This window comes from Coccinella septempunctata, chromosome 4 (genome assembly GCF_907165205.1).
Source record: "Coccinella septempunctata chromosome 4, icCocSept1.1, whole genome shotgun sequence".
NCBI lineage: Eukaryota > Metazoa > Arthropoda > Insecta > Coleoptera > Coccinellidae > Coccinella > Coccinella septempunctata.
The window spans coordinates 22,113,824-22,139,842 of record NC_058192.1 but is presented as its reverse complement, the minus strand read 5'-3'; the positions used below and the strand labels follow the sequence as shown (position 1 = coordinate 22,139,842).

At 35.3% G+C, this 26,019-nt stretch overlaps 1 protein-coding gene across 1 annotated transcript; it reads right to left on the bottom strand.

Annotated features, from left to right (window-relative positions):
* Positions 1-98: 98 nt before the first annotated feature.
* LOC123312317 (F-box/WD repeat-containing protein 5) lies at positions 99-26,019 on the bottom strand. Its single transcript, XM_044896683.1, has 8 exons — positions 25,742-26,019; positions 22,159-22,313; positions 21,545-21,722; positions 14,741-15,071; positions 12,368-12,618; positions 10,793-11,018; positions 2,025-2,246; positions 99-483 (listed from the first exon to the last, which is right to left on the bottom strand). Exons 1-8 carry the CDS (start codon positions 25,920-25,922, stop codon positions 222-224), a joined length of 1,806 nt encoding a protein of 601 aa, XP_044752618.1. The 5' UTR covers positions 25,923-26,019; the 3' UTR covers positions 99-221.

The window sequence follows — 26,019 nt, the reverse complement described above, 5'->3', positions numbered from 1 at the left end:
TAACACTTGTTGATATTCATATCAGCGGGTGGTATGCATCTGAATTATATTATAATATTAATATTTATTCTATTTCTCAGCCTAAACATCTAAAAATATTAACGGCTAGAGGCAGTTTATTTAATTAATTCAATTACAACAAAAAATTGCAAAAATTCATATCACAGTTAGGAAAGATACATCTTCGAACGCGAACAGCAATTGTAGGTAATATAGGTATTTCAGGAAGATGCTTCACTTTCTTGATCATCTGTCCAAGAGTCATCCGTGTCGTCTTCTTCTGATTTAGGGCGTATTTTCAACTCTCTAATTTTCGATAAAGACCTCCAAACTTTAATTACACCATCATCCGAGACGCTGACCATCATTTCAGGATCTTTCGGGTTGAATGCAGCTCCGTTCGTTATATCCTTATGCTTCAGATTAGCCAGGTGTATACCATAATGTCGATCCCAAAGATGGAGGTTTGGTCCTTCTCCGGTGCTGGAGCAAAAATAAAACGAATCGTATCATAATTTTTGTTACTGAAATTCTCCAACACCTAAATGAAATAAACATATTCGGTGACCATAAAACCGCCTACAGTGTTAAAATTTTTGTGAAAATAGTTATTTTACGAGTCAATATATTCAATAGAGAAATTGAAAAGAGAACATTTTGGAACTGTTGAAAAAATACATTCAAGAAAATATGACTTTGGTTTTTTGATAATTTGAAACTTTCGAAAAAATACGCCACTGGATTTTGCACAAAAAAGTGCCTATCAATATTTTTGTTTCAGATCTCAACTTCAGTAGCAAAGAAATTATGATTCATTTTCGATTTCGCCATTTTTTCAATATTCGTTTATAACTCGAAAACAAAAGAAATGTAGGTAGTACCATTATCAGTTTCTTTGAGAAAGAGACCGATAATGGGGTATAAGATGTGAATAAATTATCATGATTTAAAACTAACCCCCAGTTAGCTTGATCCGGGAATCAACGCTTTGATTAATGGATAAACGTCAATTTGTTTTCAATAGATAAAATGCAGTCATGAGCATTCAGAATATCATTCTTGCCTCAAATTATAATGTATATATCTACGTCCATTCTATGATTCTCAATTGCTACTTCTTATATTTTCAGAAATGAGAAAGCTTCAGTAATTTCGTTTTGGTAATCGAGTGAGTCTAATAATGAGATCGATACCCACAAAATTTGACTAATATTTTCGTATCTAGTCACTTCACTGAGAGAAGAAATTATCAATAGTCCAATTGAACATTGATCCGTTATTAAGAGAGATCTACACCGTTTCAGTGGTCCGTTCAAAAAGCGAAAAGGTGTATCTTACGTCATAAACCACTAATAAATCAGCGGCTTATGGGCATATGGGGTTTTCATTAAAATTCAATTCAATCAGTTAGTCATCTCGGAAAGCCAGAAATTTTCTTATTCGTCAAACAGAAAAAAATTAAAGAATTTTTCTTTGAAGAACAAATTTTCATTCCTGTTATTCACTTTTCGAGGTGGAATGTTTTTTTCAATGGATTTTCACCTAAACACACACAGTCTCGACATTGGCTACAATTCGAAACCTATTGAAATTAAAGAAAATCATCTTTTCGACGATTTTGGAAAATATATACCTGATAACAAACTTTTACTGATCGTTCAAGTGTTCTGGCAACACCCCATATTCTGGTAGTCTTTTTCCCCTAACGGCTAATACGCATAGCGAGAAAGTCACTTGGTATAAACTTAATCGAGAAGAATTGAAAAATATAGGACGTTTAACGTTTACTGAAGCAACATGAGCAAAAACTGTACAGTGAACAGCGAATCAGGCTCTGGAGTGGTAAATCATACGTTAACTTTGACATAGCATCACCGTCAATGAATCCTTCATCTTTCTCAAAATTAGGTACAAAGTCTAGTTCTCTTTTACTTCGAGCAGATACTCTGAGGCAGAACAATGTGAAAACAAAAAATACAACATTATTGAACATACACAGGGAATAGTAAAGATATCGAACTCACCTTACTATGTATTCTTCTGTCACATCCATATACACGAAATAATAATCAGCCTCCACACTGTATGGCGACTTATTCTCAGCACTCACGCCAACGATTTCAAGAGTCATCATATCTATAACGTTTAAAGATATGACACTTTGCACCTTCGGTAAAGGATCGACAACATCGTTGAAGTTATAAGTTTCCCATTCTGGCCATCGTCTTATGGTTACGAAGAGGAATCTAAAACACAGCACCAAAAATACAAACATATCCTCTACAGTCTCCTTGAAAGACACCAGAAGACTCTGAACTTTACTGTTTACCTATTTCTCTGTTTTTTGTTAGTTGAAACGGATATTTTGAAAGTTTTTTTTTAAAGATGCGTATTTTATGAAACGAAGTGAATATCTGATATTCATAAAAGTCTGAAGATAAGAGCAGTGAAGCAAAATACTGATATATGTTATTTTAGTTATTACTCTTATTGCAGTTTAATATGAAATACTCTCAATTTACTTTTTCTTATGGAATAAGATTGATGGAGATTTATTTTCATAGATCTTTAACATTATCCGAAGTCTCATATGTCTATTCTTCGAATAAATACAGGGTATCCGCAAGAAAAATACTCTATAAATTATAAGCGAAACCATGAAAGTTACAAAAAAAATTGTCGAATAAAAGTTGTTCTTCATAAGTCACTGTTCAATAATTTAATAATACATTGGAGCTAACTCATTCGTATATAGAGTGGCAAAACAAAGCTGAATTTTTTTCATAAAACACAGTATTTTTCACTCCACAATTGAGTAGAATTTAAAAAAAAGAATTCAAATAATAATATATGCAGTTTTATTGGTCTCAGATTGTCCGTTTGGTATTTATTGATAATTTTCAGAAGAAATGGTCCAACATTTGAAATACTGTCAATAGGTTACCTTGATAACTACAGACTAGAGAACTGCAATTGGTGCCAACAAATTGAATATGAGCTTTTTCTACAAACAAAAGAATTGCAAATGCTCAAAAGCAATATTGTCAATTTTTGAACTGAATTTCTCTCAAATGATTTTCCCCATATAAGCTTTCCAAATACCGAATTCAACTATTTATGTCATCAAGGGCAAAAACCCTAAAGTTTTCTGTTCGTATTCAGCTTTATTTAAGTTATTTTGTTTTTGAAATTTTTCTATTTCATCGCAAAGATAAATTTTTTAGATTATGTTTCTAATGTTATTATAAAACAGACATAAAACGGAAAAACTCCGAAAACTAGAAGCTGGCTACTTTTCATAAAATCCTTAAACGAACAACACACCTAATTAGAAACTAACTAACTAGAACCTTACTAGAAACTACTTGCTACTTTTTATAAAATCCATAAACGAATTAGTGCGCAAAAAAATTTACGCACATTCTGAAAATCTCAATTTTAATGGAAGTTAACTCTACATTGACTTTATAACTTATTTTTTATATTCTCTAGGAAAGGTTTTGAACGAAACAAGACACATTAAATGGAAGAAAAATTCAGGATTTCACCGAATCTTATGTGAAAGAAGAGAAATGAACAATTTTCAAAATACTGAAATGCTGATAAGTGATTTAATACTTGGTATTTCCATCCCTTGCGTTAATAACAGCACGGCAACGACGGTTCATACTCAAAATGAGTGATCTTACAATGATCTGATCTAATCCTTCCCAGATTTCTCCGAGTTGGATTCCTAAGTCATTAAGAGTAGCTGGATGATTTTCTGAACTTCTCAGCCTTCTATTGAGGTTGTCCCAAACCTGCTCAATCGGATTGAGATTTGGAATTCTTGCTGGCCATTCCATTCGAGAGACTTCAACCTCTTCAAGGTACCCCTGAACGATGCGCGTACGATGGGGTCTGGCATTATCGTCCATAAAAATGAAATTTTCACCAATGTATGGGACAAATGGCACTACATGCTCTTCAGGAATGTTCCTTATATACTTATCAACATTCATAGCTCCATTATCAACGACCACTAGGTCTGTGCGAGCAGTCAAAGATATTCTACCCCATACCATAATCGAACTTCCCCCGAAACCAGTAGTATTCAGGAAATTGCACTGAGCATATCTTTCATGTGGACGTCTGTATACAAGGGAACGTCGATCACAATGGTAGAAGCAGAATCTAGACTCATCTGTGAAGAGAACTCTTTCCCAATCGGATTATTCCCAATGGATATGCTCTCTCGCAAAATCCAAACGCGCCCTTCGATGGGCTGGGGTAAGAGCTAGGCCTCTTGCCACGACACGAGGCCTTAAATCATATTCTCTGAGGCGATTTCTTATTGTCTGAGTGCTAATTTGCACCTTATGAGTTTGCTCAAGCTGAATTTGAAGGAGGCGAGCGGTTGCAAACCGTTGTCTCAACGAAGAAACTCTCAAGTAACGTTCTTGTTACCCGTGGTCTACCCTGTCCTGGTCTTCGGACATTCATACCTGTCTCCCTGAATCGCTGCAACATTCTGGACACACTTGTATGGGAAACTCGAAACCTTTCTGCAATTCTTGTGTATGTCCACCCTTCTTCTCGCAAAACTGCCGCTTGGGCACATTCCTCTTGGGTCAAATTGCGTGTTTCGCATTGCATAGCGATCGAGTGTAGAAAATCAAACGAAAGAAAAACTATTGATCACTAGAATTGATCGAGAACAACTGATTTTAGAATGGAGCCAATACATTCAAAATCTGATAATATCATCTTTTTTTATTCCTGCTGGGAAAAAACATCTGTATTGAAGAAAACCGTTGAAAGTGGATAACATATGCATGCATAATTCTGATAAAAGTAATTATCATTGAGAACACCTTCAGTTGTAGAATAAATTTGAGATTTCCATAATGTGGGTTAATTTTTTTGCGCAGTGTATTACAAGTAGGGGGTCAAAATAAGAATTTCTTGTTTGGGTTGATCGGGGTACGGTAATGCAAATGTCAAGTTTTTGATAACTCACCCTGTATATTATATCTCATTAAGATGAATCTGGTGCTCAAAATTCAAAATCTCTCCACGAATTCGCCACATAGTATTTGCACGACAGTGAAATACACTCACTTTCAAAAGTTTTGCACCCCCCTGTAGTGGAGATAAAATAATCAAGATTCACAACAAATTGTTACTGACAACAACAGAAACTTGTTGACCACCAAATAAAACGATAACATTACGAAACAAAAAATTTTCTTGTGTTTAAATATCGATTTTGTCAAATGTGTGCCTTTCTGCGGACCAGTAGTTTTTCGTTTTAAGTACCGATTAGTTCAAAAACTGTGTAATATGCCCAGAAACGAGTTGTCTGAGTTTGACAGAACTAGAATTATTGCTCTCTGGCAAGAAGGGCTCTCACGCCATCAGATAGCCAATAGACTGAACATTATTCGAAGCACGGTTAGCAAAACGATTAGGCGCTATGAGGAAACTGGTGGAGTGCATAGTAGACCTCGAAATGGTCGTCCTCGTGTTACCACGATTCGAGAAGATCGGTATATTGCCCAATCAGCCCGTAGAAATAGGTCAGAGACGGTACCAACACTCAGGTCGGAATTCCAAAAAGCCCACAACCGTGTAATTCATGGGCGCCCGCAGGGGGGGGCCAGGGGGGGCCACGGCCCCCCCTGAGATTCTGATAGACACCGTTAGAGAAATTTTTCTTTCAGTAAAACTAATCGTAGATGATATTTTGCCCCCCCTGAGAAAAATTTCTGCGGGTTTCTGCGGGCGCCCATGGTGTAATTTCATGTGCTACAATTCGTAGAAGAATTTTAACATCAGGATTGCGGTCCAAAAGGCCTCTAAGAGTTCGTTTATTAACAGTTCGTCACCGAACCGCTCGTCTGCAGTGGTCGCGAGCTCATCAAAACTGGCATTTAGAAGAATGGAGGAATGTGCTATTTACAGATGAGTCACGGTTTGGGTTAGTAAGTGATGACTACCGCTTAAGAGTTTGGAGGGAACCAGGATGTCGAAATAGACCTGAGAGAGCTATTCAAGTTGGCACTGAAATGTTTTGGGGAGGCATAATGTTTGGAAGAAGAACGCCACTAATTCACATATTCGGGACGATGACTGGTGCATATTGCCTCGAAAATATCATAAATCCTGTAATTATACCCATGGGTAATGAATTAGAGGCTCAATTTATCTCTATGGACGATAATGCCAGGCCACATCGCACTAGAGGTGTTCAAGAAGCCTTGATGGAAAACCAAAACATTATCAGATTAGAATGGCCCGCGATGTCTCCTGACATAAATCCTATAGTGCATATATGGGATCATGTCTCCAGAGCCGTTTTCCGTCGAAATAATCCACCACGAAATTCACAAGAACTTATTGTAGCTGTTACCGAGGAATGGATGAATATTCCGCAGGAAATAATCAATAATTTAATTTTTGGAATGCCTAGACGAGTGAATGCATTGCTAAGCAGCAGAGGCTCAAATACTGCATATTAGTCTTGCTCTTTTATTAATTAACTTTTAATTTTCCGTTTAAATTTAATTTTTGTTTTTGCAATTTTTGATTCCTAATTTGTATTTGTTGTTTCAACTTCATAATTCTATGAAATGGAATTGATTTCATTTTATTTCTGTAAAAGCCTTTCATTATCCTTGAATCCGAGGGTATCATTTTTTTTTCAAAGTTTGAGATAGCCTTAATAATTAGGGGGTGCAGGACTTTTGAAAGTGAGTGTATTTAACACATTAATTCATATATCAACTTGCGAACTTCACATAATCGACATGAAATAGCAATATTCCTCAATTTGGAAACTTAATTTAGTCCTCAGGTACATACCATTCACTAACAATTAACAATTAATTGAATGATCTATCGCAGGAATTTGGACTTAGTGAATAAATCAATTATGATTTTGCCAACGTTTCGGAACCTATTGTTCCTTTCTCAAGGCTAAAAAGAGGCATTTATTAACCATACAAAGAAATACAACATATAACATTAAATACTATACCTCATCTCATACAATCGGTGATCATTTTGTCGTTTTCTCTTATCACCATAACATCAAGAAAAGGTAGGCTCTTATTATTTTCTATCTCAACAGTGAATTGGAGTTTCTCGTGAAATGAGTTGAACAGATCAAGTGTTGACTCAATATGGTCTTCAGGTATGAGTAGGAATGTAACGTCAACATATATCTTCATAATGGGGATGTCAAAATTCAACTTACCGGCAACAAACTCAAATAACTCCAACATAACCAGCTCAGCAAGATCAGGACTTGCAGGGGATCCCATCGCCGTTCCATCCAACTGTTTATAAAAATTGTTGTTGAATGTAAAATAGCTACTGTCGAACACAATATCAACCAGTTTAATGAAACACTTCACCGTGTTTGATAAAAACAGCTTCATTAAACTGGTTGATATTGTGTTCGACAGTAGCTATTTTACATTCAACAACAATTTTTATGGAGGACTTGCAGGGGATCCCATCGCCGTTCCATCCAACTGTTTATAAAAATTGTTGTTGAATGTAAAATAGCTACTGTCGAACACAATATCAACCAGTTTAATGAAACACTTCACCGTGTTTGATAAAAACAGCTTCATTAAACTGGTTGATATTGTGTTCGACAGTAGCTATTTTACATTCAACAACAATTTTTAAAAACAGTTGGATGGAACGGCGATGGGATCCCCTGCAAGTCCTGATCTTGCTGAGCTGGTTATGTTGGAGTTATTTGAGTTTGTTGCCGGTAAGGTGAATTTTGACATCCCCATTATGAAGATATATGTTGACGATACATTCCTACTCATACCTGAAGACCATATTGAGTCAACACTTGATCTGTTCAACTCATTTCACGAGAAACTCCAATTCACTGTTGAGATAGAAAATAATAAGAGCCTACCTTTTCTTGATGTTATGGTGATAAGAGAAAACGACAAAATGATCACCGATTGGTATGCAAAACCATCTAATTCTGGCAGATGCCTTAATTTTCTTTCTAATCACAGTTTCCAACAAAAGAAAAATGTAGCTACCAATTTAATTCACAGAGCTCTAGCACTAAGTCACAAAACGTTTGAGAAGAAGAACATTATAAAAATAACCAATATACTTTTGAACAGCAACTACCCCCCCTACTATATCAGAAAAGCGATAAATAACTACAAGCTTAAACAGGATCGTGTTTTTCTTACCAGAAATAGTAGGAATGTCAACAGAATGACTAACACAACAAACATTAGCCCAGAACCTGAGGTGACTACCAAGCTGAAGTACTTCAAGCTCGCGTTTTTCTCTGGATTATCTTACAGACTTGTAACGAGAGGGTAGTTTTCAAACCTACCACCTCATTTTAGAATAATTATTTCAGTTTTCACTGTCAAGTAATTTTATTTTCAAATTAATTTTGGAGAAAAATATTTTCAATTTCCAATTCAGGATTCCGACATCGTTCGGAATTGTAAACATACCGCACCGTTTTTATTCCGTTTTTATTTCCTAAAAACGATGTCGCACCGTATAAAACATCCTGAATTGGAAGATAACCGAGTTTTTTTTGTTCACTAGCACAGATAAGTCGAAATCAAAACGTCTTCATCGACGCAAATTTACCGAATTTCGACTGTCGGGCACATCTGATTTCCGCACCCTCCCTGTGGGTATAAAATCAGATGTTTCCCCGCAGGCCACTTCACTTACGATTGATTCACCAAATGTTAATTTGCTGTCACATAGTTTTCCGCCTACGACTAGTACCGGCAATCAATATATAATAATTAGAAGATTTCTTTTAGTTTTTTTTCTTACTAATAGAATTCCAGTTTTTTTTTGTATTATTATTCACCGTGTTTAGGCGATTCGTTCAAATTTGTGAGTGCAAGTGGCCAAGCCATAGGTAAGACGATACTCCGTTATTTTTTCTATATAATATTAGAACTTCAGCCTCCCTTCATCCCTTCCTACCCCGGGTTAAGTTCCACCCCTACTGCTAAAGCACCCCGCTGGCGTGGATACTCAGGGGGTGCGGAGGCACTTTGGAGTGGCAGAAAACCTTCCTTTATCCCTTCCTACCCCGGGTTAAGTTCCACCCCTACTGCTAAAGCACCCCTCTGGCGTGGATACTCAGGGGGTGCGGAGGCACTTTGGAGTGGCAGAAAACCTTCCTTCATCCCCTCCTACCACGGGGTTAAGTTCCACCCCTACTGCTAAAGCACCCCGCTGGCGTGGATACTCAGGGGGTGCGGAGGCACTTTGGAGTGGCTAACCCTTTTTCCTTCCCCGTTGTTTCGACGCTCACCTCAGCTGTTATCGAAGAACCCCGCTGGCGTGGATACTCAGGGGGCGAAGAACGCACCTAGGGGTGAGCTGTCGTAAGTCTGTGCCGTCTTTCATCCCCTAACCTGGCTGAAGTCCGATATCTATCCGCTAAGTGTACGTCTCAGGTTCTGGCTGGCGAACAAGTCCGTTAACCCCCGTATAACGTTTGAGATCGGATCCCGTGTTATTCCGTCCGTTTTGCCCCTGTAAATCTCACCGATTTCGAGTCACTGTAAGAATTTTGTAATAGTGCCATTTGTGTTCCCCTTTTACGAGTCGACAAATAAAAGTTGTGTACGTTGATTCTGACTATCATTGGGCGTCGCTAACACCCTAGACACCAGGGAACCTTGTCTCCGGCTAGTAGCTGCCAGGGTAGGTTTGCTATTCTCCCTTAAAGAATAGCTGGCGCTCGAGTACACCGAGGAAAACCCGTTACAGACGGCACAACATATTCAAAGAGTTTGGTTGCAAAACATCGTTCTATAATATCCTTGATAACAATAAAAAAAAATTCACCAACACAAAAGACAAAACCCCTATTACTATGCAGTCTAGTCTGGTATATAAAATTCCCTGCCAGGATTGTGACAAAGTGTACGTGGGCTAAACAAAACAATATCTAAAAGATAGAATTCGACAACATGAAAATGATAGCAAACATTTAGAAGCTGAAAACAAAACTGCACTCACACAGCACACACACAGAGAGGGACATAGATTTAATTTTGAAAATGTGAGTATCCTAGATAAAGAACAACATTATTTCAGACGTCTTCTAAGTGAAATGATATACATTAGAAGAAACAATACAGTAAACTACAGAGAAGATACGAACAACTTAAGTACAGTTTATGATTTTGTGATATCGAGAATAACAATGCCTAATGGATAGCATTATTTGTCTCCGCGCCTTATTTATGTTTTCGCCAGAGGGATGATCGTCGTTTTGTATAATTTCATATGTTTTATACTTTATATGGTTTGTATATTTTTATATGTTTTATATTTATGTCACCCTATATATTTACTGGTCGAAATGAATGGAGTAAGCTGAGACCAGATTGAAAATATGTGTCAAACAAACATCATACCAAAACACAATATTTCATCGCAATTTACGTTCATTGTTGTTTTTTAATTTATTGACTGTCATACGTCGTAACCATTTATTTATTTCTGACTTCGCTCAAATATTTTAATTATACACCTTTTATGTCTTATTAATTGTATGATGAGATATAGTATTTAATGTTATATGTTATATGTTGTATTTCTTTGTATGGTTAATAAATGCCTCTTTTTAGCCTTGAGAAAGGAACAATAGGTTCCGAAACGTTGGCAAAATCATAATAATTGATTTATTCACTAAGTCCAAATTCCTGCGACAGATCATTCATATTCTAAGAAGCATAGACATTAACAATTAATCACTCCATAAAATGCTTGCACTCACCTATGATCAGGACTTAAACGCATACCCAGTATATGACCATGTAAATCTATCAAATAATCAGGAGAGTCGAATTTTTCAGCAATTGAGTCAATGTCGTTCCAGTATATATTATCTACGCCACTATCCAATAGTCTTTTTCTTTCATCCAGTAACATTTGTCGCTCCTTCAGAGATGGTCCTGGATCTATTCGATCAGGAAATTTAAACGATTTTATCCTTTTGATTCCTAGAGAGAAATAAATAATAATGATTGTCTAAAGATGCAGTCTCAGGTAACGTCAGACCAATTTGAACGCTTCCGCGAGAAATCCTGTTAGATTTTTGAATCATGCGCATTATGACGTGGGCCCATATCACATCAGAATAATCTATATTCACCTTAATGAAAATCCATTCATTTATCCCATCGCAATGAATCGTATCATGAAAAACGAGCTGCACTTACGATCACAATGATTTATTCTGTCTAGATAAAACAAACACCGGCAAAAATTCAAGAGGTTATTTCTTGGACTATTTTAAGGATATTTTGTCCTTTGATTATTTTTGAAAAGGCGCTTTGTTGCGCACATATAGGACGAAACAAATTTTCCATAAATAACAATTTATTACTAAAAATTACATGTTACATTCCTTAAACTGAAACAATTGTTGAAAATGGCTACTTCCAGCTCGGATGCAACCACCCAATATTCTAATGACTGTCGAACACTTTCAAAAACACCAGTGTCGTCTATTATTGAGTTCACCCACCAATTACCCGATCTCTTAAATCGTCCTAGTATAAACTAATGACTTTAGATGGCCTCATAGGAAATAATCCAGGGGTTTTAAGTCCGAGGATCGAGCAGGCCACACAAGAGGTCCACCTCGACCATTCCAGCGACCTCCGTATGTGTTGCTGTTGAAAACTCTCGAGCAAATTCACTACTCGTAAAATGAGCTGGTGCACCATCATGCATAAACTACATTGCCTTATAGCCAATGGTACATCCACTAGAAACTAGGGTAGCGTTTGTTCCAAAAAATTACGGTATACTTCGCCGGTAAATTTTCCTTCTTTTTCACCCTATATCTTCGCAACAAAGTGCTTTTTCAAAAATAATCGTAGGATAAAATATCCTTGAAGTAGTCCAAAGAAAACCTTTTGAATTTTTGACGCATGTTTACCTAACACCCTGTATATTTTTAAAACTTGGATTTCTGCACACCTTACTGCAAATAGAGGTGCAAACGATATTTTAAAAACATCCCTATAGTATGAAGTCAACACTATACATAATATGTTGATGAATACGAAGGAATAATATAGATAATTCAGAACTGATGTGACCGATACTTGTGGTCATGAAACACGTGTCATGGTTTAACAACTCATGTTAGTAAAAATCATATAATTCTGTTTCCAATAAAGAATTTACTCATGCATGATCCATCGTGGAAGCAGTACATATTCTACACAGGAAGCATTAAATCTTGCTGCAACACGACACAATAAAATAGAAATAGCAAATTTACTCAGGAAAACAAAAAAACGGCATTAGGTATGACACTGCATGACCAATGACCATTTACCTATTTCATGTGGTATGTAGGTATTGCTTCCAGTGACGAATATGAGGTATTTATCGTCTGAATCCGTTGCTGAATCCGACGAGGAAGAGGTCCCTGAAGTGCTTAGGTCATCAACGACATCACCATCTTCACTCTTCATTTCGAAGTCATCATCATAACGCAGAACGTTTTTCTCATATTCTCGATAGCGAATATTATAGTAGAGTAAATGCTCGTCAAAATTCTCATCTTGAAATTGGTTAATTTTGAAACTGAAACAGATTTAGATGATAATTGAACTCCTCTTGGCCAAATAGGTATGGGGAAATATACAGAAATAGGAATAATACCAACTTTTCTGAATTTTTGCTGATACCGAAAGTGTACCTCAACTTCATCATTCCACTAGAACACCATACGTATCGCAACGTTTTATAAAAATCAAATTGTCAAGTTACTGAGCGCTATCTATTCACAACTAAACAGGGTCATTACTTTGGACGATATAGTTTTTAGAACATAGCTTGGAAAATAGGCACTAGATAATATACAAGGTGAGTATTTGACTCACTAGATAAATCTGTGACACTGTGGATCTTTTAAACAGAGTTGTATTCAGCCAAAGTACCTACCCGATTCTTCAAATTTCACAGATACCGGTAGATTCGGGTGACTTGGGACAGTCCTGAACCTTGTGATAATTAACCCCATTGCAGATTTCTTTGTTTCTTACCATTTATTAGTGAAGGGACAAACTTATAAGATTGTGTAGCGTCTTTTCGGTTAGTTTAACAATTAATTCCTGTTGAGTTTGCCGTGACCAGAGCGTTTGAATTGACAGGAAAAATTAACAAATTCAGGAGCGTAAAAGCGCGTTTTTTTATGGCCCTTATACTTTCTAGTGTCCTATACATGTGTTTCACTTTGTGCATGTGTAATTTTTTTTCTGGATACGTGGGATATTGGGATATCAGATATGTCATGAAACAAGGTTGTTTCCAAATCAAACGGCAACACGGATCTCATTCATTTATTTTGTTGTTTCATAGGGTGACTTGGGACAATGCCGAAAAGGTACAAAGCGACGCATTGGCAGCAGGAGATATGCCGATTTTTGGCAGGAAATTATTATTCACGTTATTTCCACAAAGAAATCATCAAATAATGAAATCAAAGTTCCCTTGTTTTGTTTAGTTTTTTTACATTTGAGTTGCAATATATTTACTTTCGCTATAATTGGCACACCGAATTTCGTGTAGTTATCTCCAAAAACAAATGAGTTATGAAGAAAAAATGATAATCTTGATTTTCAGTTTTTTCGAGATATCTCAGGAACCATCAGAGATATTTGGGAACTGTTTACAACCACCCCCTCATCCTTGACAACGCAACTTTTTCGTAATTTAAGTTACCCTGTATTTCTAACGGTTTTCGATATCCCTGTAGTTCCCCTCGAAATAGTTCTCACCCTATATAATCACAAATTCTAATTTTTCAAATCTATATATCGTCCCAAGTCACCTATTTCATTTGAGGGTTGAGAAATCAATGGATTTTAACTTGTGTCCCAAGCATCCCAACTCGGTGGGTGACTTGGAAGAAGTATATTTAATTTTTTTTTTAATTTCTGAAGCATGGTATATATCCTAATCAATAGTCTGAGTCATTACGCATATTTGAACCTCTTTCCCGCATGAAAATAGGTCACCGTTTAACCGTTTTTGAAATATAACGAGTTGAATTTCAAAATCGTCCCAAGTCACCCAAATCTACGGTAATTTTTAATTTTTTAGCATCAAATTACTCGAAAACGGCACATCATATGAGAAAATATGAGGAATACTTTTATTTTACAAAAGGTTCAAATAGATAGCGTCCAACTCAGTTTCCAGAGATAGGTTTTTTGAAGTTTTGATATTTTATGGTACGTAATAGTCATAATGAGAAAACGAAAAACGTGGGTGATATCTTGTACTCGGAAAAAATTCATCAAATAAATGAAAAACCATATTTCGAAATTCATTTCATTCGATGAAACTGTTCATGAGATAGAAATAAAAAAATTTTTTTTTAGTTTTTCAAAAGCTTTTTCTTTTAAACCGAGCCGATTCAGAAAAAAACGGTAAAGGTAAAAGGTGTTTCTTTTGATTTCAAGAATCTACTGTTAAAATATTTGTACGAGTCAATGACTAACCTTTCTGGCAGATATTTTTTCAATGTCGGGTATTTTTTCTACTGGCGCCGGAGCAGCGTTTTGAAATGTGGGAATTTTCTGTGTTGTCTGTCAGTGGCGGTTTCAAGAGTGATTTTGGCAGGGGCTATTATTTTATATTCTAAATAAAAAGTTTCATGAATTACAGAATATGGGAGCCATAGGGGTTCTGTATTACTCACCTGGATCTATCGATATGACTCTCATTCTTGTCTGATTCTATATTGTCCAATACGATGTCCCTAAGACATTTTGCCACCAGGAGGGACGTTATAGTACTTCTGTTTGTATTATAGAATTTAAACAGCCCATGAGTAACCGGAATGAGCTCTGAAGATGTTTCTTGGGATGCTCTATTGATATAAATGAGAGATGAAGTTACAAAACCACCTAGCCAAAATCGGTTTCCAGAAAGCAGAAACGAATCGTTGAACCATGTGCCGAAAAGCGAATATGGGGTATTATCAATTCTGCATTTCATTTTGAGCAAGCCAGGTTCCGTAGAGAGGAAATCTGTTCAGGGGAAAAAAACTGCTGAATAAATCGAGAATCCTAATAAAAATAGGTATCACGATTCTCAATGATTATTTCATTTTCAATCCCGACTTATAAGTCGAGATCTCGAGACCCGAGTTATAAGTCGAAATGTCGGATGTCGAAATTCCAAGACAGGAAGTCAGGATTATAACCTAGACTTAAATATAACAAGTCTTTTGGGGAATTGAAGAAATATAACTCATGAAATCGTATAATCAGTAATGGCAATTAATTTATTATCGAGAGTATATATCGTTCTGATAAGAAAATCTGTACATACAGAAATTCTGTATTGCAATTTCATAAAAAATTGGCGATTTTCTTTGAATTTTGCAGTACCTATTTTATTTCCTTACCTTTATCGACGTGAAATAATAACACTATTCAACAAGGGTTCTCCCACCTAAGAGATTTATATTTTTTTTGTTAGGTATTCCTCACCTTATTACAAAAATAATAGTACTTACGTTTGTTTAGCTCCCGTTATCAAAATAAAAGACATGCGTGAATTGTCCATGTTCGCACTTCTGTACCCTACGATACTTTATAAAATAAACAAACTATTGAAACAAGTTCAGTTTCTGGCAGCATTGAATGACTTTGAAAAAGAAGCCTGGTTTTCCTTTGTAGAAGTGACCAAAAATTTTCTTGGCAATCACAAATCTCCGCAATATGTAAATATCGTCAGAACGATGTTACAGGCTCATCAAAAAATGGGATGCAACATGTCCCACCTAAGAGATTTATATTTTTTTTGTTAGGTATTCCTCACCTTATTACAAAAATAATAGTACTTACGTTTGTTTAGCTCCCGTTATCAAAATAAAAGACATGCGTGAATTGTCCATGTTCGCACTTCTGTACTGTTCTATACTTTATAAAATAAACAAACTCTTGAAACAAGTTCGGTTTCTGGCAGCATTGAATGACTTTAAAAAAGAAGCCTGGTTGTCCTTTGTAGAAGTGACCAAAAATTTTCTTGGCAATCACAAATCTCCGCAATATGTAAATATCGTCAAAACGATGTTACAGGCTCATCAAAAAATGGGATGCAACATGTCCTTAAAGCCCGTTTGCAACAGCCGAGAATTCTCTGGAGAATTCTCTACAAAATTCTCGCAAGAAAACGGCAGAGATTATTTTGTATGCAACTGAACAGAGAATTCTACCGAAAGTGCGTATGCAACGGTATATAATTCACGGCGCATGAATTTTCGAGCAAATTCTCTAGAGAATTCTCGGCTGTTGCAAACGGGCTTAAAAATACACTTTTTGCAATCACATATTAATTTCTTTCCCCAAATTTGGGAGCCGTAAGTGACGAGCATGGAGAGCGATTCCATCAAGACATCACGTCATTCGAAAAACGCTACCAAGGCAAACGGAAACCCTCTATGCTTGCTGATTATTGTTGGTCCATCGTTAGAGAAATACTGGAGTCGTCCTACAGCAGAAAAGACAAAAGATCTAAGCGATCGGAATCTTTTATACCATTGCAAATATTATAATGCATTGTTTTTGTTAAAAATCATGAATATAATTATTAAAAAACAACAAGAGCTAACTTCCACTTTTTATTTATCGTGCGTTTATACCTTGGCTACGAAGATTCAAAATATATATAATTTCCTTAGGTGGGAGAACAAAGCTATAATTTTGTCGATCAGTGTAATTAATAATGGTAAATTTATTGTATGATCTATTTGACTGTTCTCATTAGTTTGGAGCATTCATTACAAAGTTGTGACAAGCATTCTCCAGACGTATTCAGGAATTCTTCTGTTATTAATTATAAAAGATATTTAGTCGCTTATCATTCGGAAAAGAATTGTTTCAAACTATTCTCTCTTAGATTAATACAGGGTTTTGTTATTCAAATGTTGACTTTGACCATAAAGTCGATTCATGCAATACCTTATCATTTTTCGAAAAATCAATCAACCATCACTAAATTGTTATATCTGCGTAATAATAATAATACAAGAAAAACTCGGAAAAAACATAACTAAAACAACTACAAATTACAACGGAAAACTAGGGATTTCAGATTCCTCCTTGAAAACAAATCTATACTACTATACTTGGGCCCTTCTACGCCTTCGTAATTTATTCATTACAATAAAGCTTTTGACTCGAAAGAACTTTGAGCTATGTATATCTCAGGCAAGTGGCAACGGATAATGCAAGAATCGATTGTAGTTATAGTGACCTTTTCAGTAATAATTACGGGGTGTTTAAAATGACATTCACATACATTTTACAGTACTTCTCTGATAAGGGCGAAAATGAGAGGCAAGCGACTGAAAGTGTGAATGTCAAACAGCCATTTAGGGTCAATTTTGATTTCGTCGATTCCGTTCAGTTTTTTTTTTATGTTAAATATGCATATCACAAAGGTAAGCTCGTTGTCTACAATATCCATAAAAATACAGGGTCTTTCACGAGGAACCTTACCCATATTTATACGGGAAACTATTGAACGTATTTTCATGAAATTCAGCACTTATAAGTATTTCACGATGCTGATGAAAAATAAAATATTTTCAAGGCATGAGCACCTCCGGTTTTTCCGTAAATGACGTCAACTTCCGTTTTTCAAATTAGAACACTATTTTTTTATTGCAGAAATAGATTCCTTAGAAAATTTCAAGTTATTTTGATGTAACATTTTTCAGTTTTGGTTGGAAAATTCTCTCTGAGCGGGAAAATTCGAAAAAAAAATCGAAAATAGAGCTCCGCTGAAACAAGAATAACTTCGAGGTTTTTGAATGGAAAATTTTCAGTTTTGGGATTTTTCAAGATGTAAGATTGATGTATCCACTTTAAAAATCGAAATCGCGATTCATGATACAGGGGGTGAAAAAATCGCTTTCAAAGTTAGGGATGACAAAATCGTGAAAAATCAATTTTTTCAAATTAGAACCCCATTTTTTTATGGCAGATATTGAATCTACGTTAAAAAATAATGTGAGTGTATGCATCACACCCTTGCCCTAAAGTGGATATTTTCTGAGTTATTCACAAAAAACTGTTTTTCGTCTTGAATTTTCAGCTATTTCTTTTCCCTTCACGCCAAAAAGATGAAATTTTCAGGAACTGTTACTTAAACCATGTTTTAGATTTTACTACCCTAATATGCAAGAGAAAAAAGTTACAGGTTGTTCCTAAATAGATGGCGAATTTTGATTCGAATTTGTATTGGAAACCTCTTTATTTCAACTAATCGACCATCGGTTTTCTCCCAGGGATAAATAAATAATTCCTTATGAACCATATGCAAAAACTTACCATGTTTTACATTTTTTTTTTTTTGATAGATATCATTAATTATTACATCTGCCAAATTCCTCTTTATTCAGTAGCATTTTGTGTTTACTATTAATTTGGTGATAATTCGTATTAAGTTATAAAATCGATCACTATGCCTAATTTTACCAATGAAGATTATTTAAATCTCATTCTACTTCATGGAGAATGTAATAAAGTTGTAGATAGAACGATTCGACTGTTCATTGAGAGGTTTCCTGACCGACCCAAACCAACGAGAGATACCATTAACAGAACCATGACAAACTTGAGAAATGTCGGATCTTTCGTTAAGAAAACTATACACAGAGAAAAAAGTGTAGTAGAAGATGAGAACAACGAAATAACAGTTCTTGCATATTTTCGTGTGAATCCTCAAAATTCTCTCAAAGATGCCGAGATTGATCTGGGATTATCTCAATCGAGTGTTTGGAGAATATTAAAAAAACATAAAATGCACCCATATAAATTCAATAGGGTACAGCATTTGAAGGAAACTGATTTCGTCAGGAGAACACAGTTTTGCGAAGCTATGATGATTCGATTTCAAGAGAATGAAAACTTTTTGGACTGTATAATTTGGACAGATGAATCTAAATTCACAAAGAATGGTTCTTTCAATAGGCATAACAGTCATTATTGGGATGAAGAGAACAACCACCACTTCAGACAATGGAACTTTCAAGAGACTTGGATTTTCAATGTTTTTTGCGCCATCAAAAATAATGCAATTCTCGATGTTCACATTTATGATGGGACTTTAACTACTAAGATAGAACACTACACATGTTTGCATTATTTAAAGAATGTTCTCCCTTAGGAGATAGATATTCTGACATATTGACTCAAATAATTGAGCCGCTAGTACAGAGTACAGAACCATAATGACTTATGGTATCAACAAGATGGCGCGCCTCCACACAATTCACTCAATGTGTCAAATATCCTCTACAGGCTATTTGAAGATCGATGGTTGGCGAACAATGGTCCACATCTTTGGCCACCACGTTCTCCCGATTTAACTCCTTTAGACTATTATGTTTGGGGTAGGATAAAAAATATTGTCTACTCAACTCCCCTGACTGATAAAGAGGACTGCATAGAACGAGTCAGAAATGCGTTCAGGTTTGTTTAGATTTTTAGATTCATAGTTTTGAAACTCAATTTGGTTTTTAAACACATCTATTTAGGAACAACCTGTAACTTTTTTCTCTTGCATATTAGGATAGTAAAATCTAAAACATGGTTTAAGTAACAGTTCCTGAAAATTTCATCTTTTTGGCGTGAAGGGAAAAGAAATAGCTGAAAATTCAAGACGAAAAACAGTTTTTTGTGAATAACTTTACCATTTTAGGGCAAGGGTGTGATGCATACATTCACATTATTTTTCAACGTAGATTCCATATCTGCCATAAAAAATGGGATTCTAATTCGAAAAAATTGATTTTTCACGATTTTGTCATCCCTAACTTTGAAAGCGATTTTTTCACCCCCTGTATCAAGAATCGCGATTTCGATTTTTAAAGTGGATACATCAATCTTACATCTTGAAAAATCCGAAAAATGAAAATTTTCCATCCAAAAACCTCGAAGTTATTCTTGTTTCAGCGGAGCTCTATTTTCGATTTTTTTTTCGAATTTTCCCGCTCAGAGAGAATTTTCCAACCAAAACTGAAAAATGTTACATCAAAATAACTTGAAATTTTCTAAGGAATCTATTTCTGCAATAAAAAAATGGTGTTCTAATTTGAAAAACGGAAGTTGTTGACATTTCCGGAAAAACCGGAGGTGCCCATGCCTTGAAAATATTTTAGATTACATCACCATCGTGAAATATTTATAAGTGCTGAATTTCATGAAAATACGTTCAGTAGTTTCCCGTATAAATATGGGTGAGGTTCCTCGTGAAAGACCCTGTATAGGTAGGTAGATGAATGGAATATGCTCATGTTGGTTATATGCCCATACCGGGCCATACCCCATAATTTCTATTAGCTTGCGCTGTAGACACAGAGATGGCACAGCAGATGTTAACCAACACCATTTGTAGCAGTGTGCGCATGATCTGAAATTACTTTGAGATTTGGAGTCGAGGGAGGTGAATAGGCTAGGCTCATTTGCTACCAAAGATATTGTAATTTGTAATATCTTTGTTTGCTACGCGTGTGTTATAAAAATGCGAACGTTTGTGACGTTGTCACTCTTTATGTTGAACTATTTTTGAGACGGTAACTACAGCATCTTAAAGTGTGTTCCCTTGCGATAATTTAAGTATAATTCTTTTTACGAGTACGTAAAATTTGTTTAGAAATTAGAGGAAATACTACTACATTACATGGTTGTCAATATACCCATGCTTAAATAGAAGTAATATGCGTACTGGGCGTGTTACCGTGACATGCAATAATTCATGTTAACATTTTTAAATTATTAATTTTTGAAGATGTCGTCTTACAACAGCGGTTTGCGATCTAAGTGGACCGAGAAAAATCTTCAACAAGCTTCACTGGCCATTCAAAATGGAGAGTTTTGTTTCATTTGCGTTTCAGTTCTTACAAAGTCGGTAGGATCGTGTAGGTATTTTGAATAAATATAAAAAATAATGAATACTTATTCTTGTTTGCTTTATACTGTTAGAGTTATCAATGAGCATAAAAACAATACACAATGGGCATATTACCAGCTTAGCTTAATAATATACTCAGTTATAAAGATTTTAAATAATAAAAGAAAAACATGAAAATATATTTTTCATTTCCTTTTCTCCCAAGAAAGTTATTCTATAGAACTATGAGAGTATTTCTTGCATCGAGCAGAAACAAAACTCGGTTTTTTCTGTGTTTTTTGGAGGGATCTTCTATCTTCTTAACGTGGGAATATTCCCTTCATCTACCTGATCAGAATTATTTTCGCCTTAGAGTACCTATTACTATCAAAAATAATCGATCCAAGTCGAACTGAAGTGAAAAAACTTCAAAAATAAGAAATGAATGAAGCTGTCATACAGAAAAGCCGAAAACATTATATGATGATTAAAGCCATTAGAACTTTATGCAAATTCAATGAAATTTTTTTACCCATATTGATATTGTGAATTCTTCTTTTGTTAGTTTTAATGCATAATATAAAGCAAAAGAAATCACCTTCAACATGAAAAACGATTATTTCTCCAACTGTACTCGTTTCTGGACCCATCACAATTCCGGAAACAAGCAGCAAAGAGTCCGACTCGTTGAATTCGCTGTAATGGGCACACCTCCAATTGAATACTGTCATGTCGAGAGAATCCTTCAGTTTTGCCGGATATGAAGAAGTCCATATCTGAAATCACAAAATAATTGTAATTGCACTTTTCTCGTAATATTTTTGCCTTCAAAGGTACGACCTGTAATTTGGATTTCCTTTATTCACAACAGCAGCATCAATACAATACATTTGTTATAACTCTTGGTACCTACTCAGGAGCCCAAACTATGAAAAACAAAAACCTTAATCAAATAACGATCACAACGAATGTTATGGTTATTCGTATGCATATCTACAATTCTAAATTCCTATGGTTGAAGGTTAGCATTAAGTTTTTAGATCCTCATCTCCCAAAAATCCACCACCGCCTTCAAAATTGGAGAATTTTTTTGCACGGTCGTAAATTCTACTTTATTTTTATAAATAAAAAGAACATCCTGAATGTACAAAAACTCAGGTGTTCACACTGGCAATATTTTAGGTTGGGTTACTTCGGTACATACCTACTTACCATTACGAAACAGTCTCTTGAGCATGTTACAAAATATCGACCATTATGAGAAAAAGTAATATGGAGTACTTGATCATAGTGTTCCCTTATCACTTCCGTTTGAATTACAGGAACATTGTAATGTAATCTTCTAAATTCCTGATACCAGGACAAACCTGAAAAAATCAATTAAGTTTGTGTTGCAGTGTTACCCTCTTTCAAAAGAATATACAGGGTTTCCACGGGGGGTGGCCTATTAAAGATTTACGGAACACGGATGATAGAATTGTTCTGAAACATGGTGAATTTCCTAGTGTAATCAATGGATTTTTGTTCCTTTATCCACCCTTATCTGAGAGATCTTCAACTCATATATTAGAAGAAGGCTTAACTCCTTGTGGCTTATTTTTCGCGTGTAACCAAGTTACTGAGTATCATTCCCAACCACTTGCAGAAGCTACACGAGTAGTCATGAAAAACTCGGTTTTTCAGTTCAATAATTATGGATTTTCATCGGTACTCAATTTTTTTTTTAAATATATACGTTCAATAGTTTCACAATTATTTATTCCTCTTCTTTTGTGCTTGTTCAATGTAATTCATATAAGGTTCAAAAATAAGAAATGTCAATCTGAGATCAAATTTATAATATTCTGCAAGATATCACTCTTTTAATATGATAACGAAAAAACACTATAAAAAAATTAAAATTAGTGTTTTAGTGTAAATAATTGGTGCAAGGAAATGCGAATGGTTCAATGGATCTATCAATTAAGAATTATGTTTTGTTGGCCTTGGGTTTTATTTTTGCAGCAGACAGAATTATCTTCCTTGTCGCAAACGACGCAAACAACATTTTGGTAAACAAAACAAAGCTACCATGTACAACAAAACCTATGATTCGATATTGTATTTTAACATTAGAATAATATTTTTATATACAAGGTGACTGGTGATAACGGCTAAGTCGAGATAGAGAACCTCAAACTGAATGAGAATTTGGGTTTCAAATGTCCCATAAGGGTATTCATTTCGGAGATATAGGGTGATTTATGAAAAAATGCTAAATTTTTAAACTCCCATATCTTCGTTAATATGGTAAATTTTCGCTGATATTTCACAAGCTTGTTCCTGTAGGCATTCACCGTCAGCACAAGAAAAAACATAGAGAAAATTGCAGGACCATATTCAAAAATTTCAATGTACTTGTCAGGTGTGAAATATCACACGGTATATGAGATAAAGTAAATTCAAATAGAAATTCGAAAAGAACGAAAAAAACTCATGAAAGATCTGTTTTTTGTTTAAATGGCACAAATTTTCTATTATTTTTATGATATCTTGAAATAAGAATATTACAATATTTTTATATTCCTATCATGAAAAATAATATTCCTGATAAAACAGAAACACTAAATTAGAGTCAAAGATGGTTGATAGTTAGGAAGGGGTTACATCTCACGAAGCCCTCAAGGTCTATTATTGTGCCCCCTAACAGAGCTGTTCTCTCGCCCTGCACATCTCGCCTAAGATAAGTTTGGCCTACTTTAATTACTCCCAGAAGTCCTGCTCATTCTACTAAACTGAAAAATGTGGAACAATAATCTACCTGGTATGTTTCCAACAAAATTCACTCTTCATCAAATTAATGTAAACTTTTTTTTTGTGCTGACGATGAATGCCTTTAGTAACAAGCTTGTGAAATATCAGCCAAAATTTTTCCATATTAACGAAGATGTGGTAGTTTATAGATTTAGTATTTTTTCATGAATCATCCTATATCTCCGAAACGAATACCCTCATGGGACATTTGAAACCCAAATTCTCATTCAGTTTGAGGTCCTCTGTCTCCACTTAGCCGTTGTCCCTTACGTCACCAGCCACCCTGTATATAAATATAATAAATGAGAGCTGGGTTTGTGAAGAATAATTTGTGTCATGTATGAATTGGGGCGATTCTGCGCCTCAGTAAATAGATCTTTTTTTCCATCTCGACTTCAAAAATATATCGAATGGTCAGAGACGAACGCCCCTTTATGTTTCTCATCGATATAATCGGTGCCGATTTTCTCTGATCATCGTTAGTCACATAGGTGACACTTGCGCTGTGCCACACAGATGACACTTAGACACTTGTACTTCGTCCCATACGTGACACTTGTGATTTAAATTATATTCGATGGTTTTCCTTCGATGGCAAATGGAAAAATTGAAATTGAGAAATGTCAAAAATTCCTTCGGAGAAAGAGTAATAGGATATAGAACATAAGTGAAATTTCTTCTAGATCGCGTCGGAGATCCCGGCCTCATATGAAGGGTACAGGGAAAAAACCATTGATGTCAATTTTTGTCCGAAAATGAGACACACCATTCGATTCAGAATGAAAAGTAGTATATTATGGTATAATATATCAAAACAGGCATGAAACTAGCTCAGTCATAGGTTGAATCGCTTCCGAAGATTTACCGTGCAGGGAAAGAACTAACCATGTCGATCGATATACGGAAAGAAAAATCTCTAAGTTATTTCATGTAATGCACTCATTTTATGTATAAAAATATTAATAATGTTCATTTCGAGAACGATAGTATTTAATTTGTCATATTTCAAATAATATGAACGGATTTCGAAGTTAAAAACGCGTTTTTCTCAGCTATAAGGTAAATTGACATCGATGGTTGTTTCCCTGTACCCTTCATATACAGTAACAGCAACCGGGCTAGGCGAGGGTCCGTGAAGTTAGCACTAATTCTGTAAATGTGTAATATTCACCCTAGTGCCTAATTAGTGCCTATTAGTCATAGACATAGAGACATGGACTGAGCAATGTCAGCATGAAATTGTCTTTTTTATAGAAAGAGAGAAATGATCGTCGGGCATTTCCTTTCTCTTTTTTGTTCACCTAGAAATGAGTGTGGACCAATCAAAATTCTAGAAAAAGTCAACTGCATGCCCGACGTGTGTTTCTCTCTGTCACTTTTTTTGACCGTATTTCATGCATAGATATAAAGGGAAGGCACAGTCTATGTCTCTATGTCTATGCTATTAGTGCCGTATAAGTCTTTGACAACACCATAGCAGTTTTTGAGAAATTGACAATTAAAAAATAAGAATAGCTCTTCAGGTGATATCTTAATAAGAGGGATGTATCTGAACAAGGGCTGCTCATGTCAGCCCAGTCATCATCAATGTATATGAAAAAATAACACTATTTTTTGACAAGGAGTCTTCCTTTAAATTTTTTCGCAACTTTATTTACACCCTGTAGAACGCATGAACGCAATAGGATGAAAAGATGAGAGGGTTTGAAGTTCTAACTTACAAAAATGAAATGAATGAAAATGATTGATCTTATTCACTCCAAAAACAAATGAGCGCAAGATCAATTCCTCATGTAAATAGGCATATTTTTGCAGCCTGAGGAAGTTTTTGAGGATTTTGTGAAGATCACAAAAGAATATTTAAGTTAAGTTCAATCAAAATCATAAAATTTTCAAAATCTTAAATTATCCATTCCGTATTCACAGTAATTTGAACTTGACATGCAACTCTGCATTTGCTTTTATTGTTATTTTTATGTTAAACTCAGTTCTCAATATTTACCTCTATTATTTATGTCACGGTCGATAGGATACTGGGAGAAGAATAGTTTTTTCCACAATCTCTCATCCCGGCTCACTTCAAACCAGTTACGACAAACACTACCTAGTGTTACGACTTCTTTGTGGTCGAAATATTGAAAAATTTCGTAACACACTGTATAGGGTAAACATTCCCAAGCCATATCACTGAATGACAAGCAAGTATATATAGGTACTATAAGTGTTACCTGATAAAGATGTTTTAGAATTCAGTATTGCAATGAAACTTATTTTGAGACC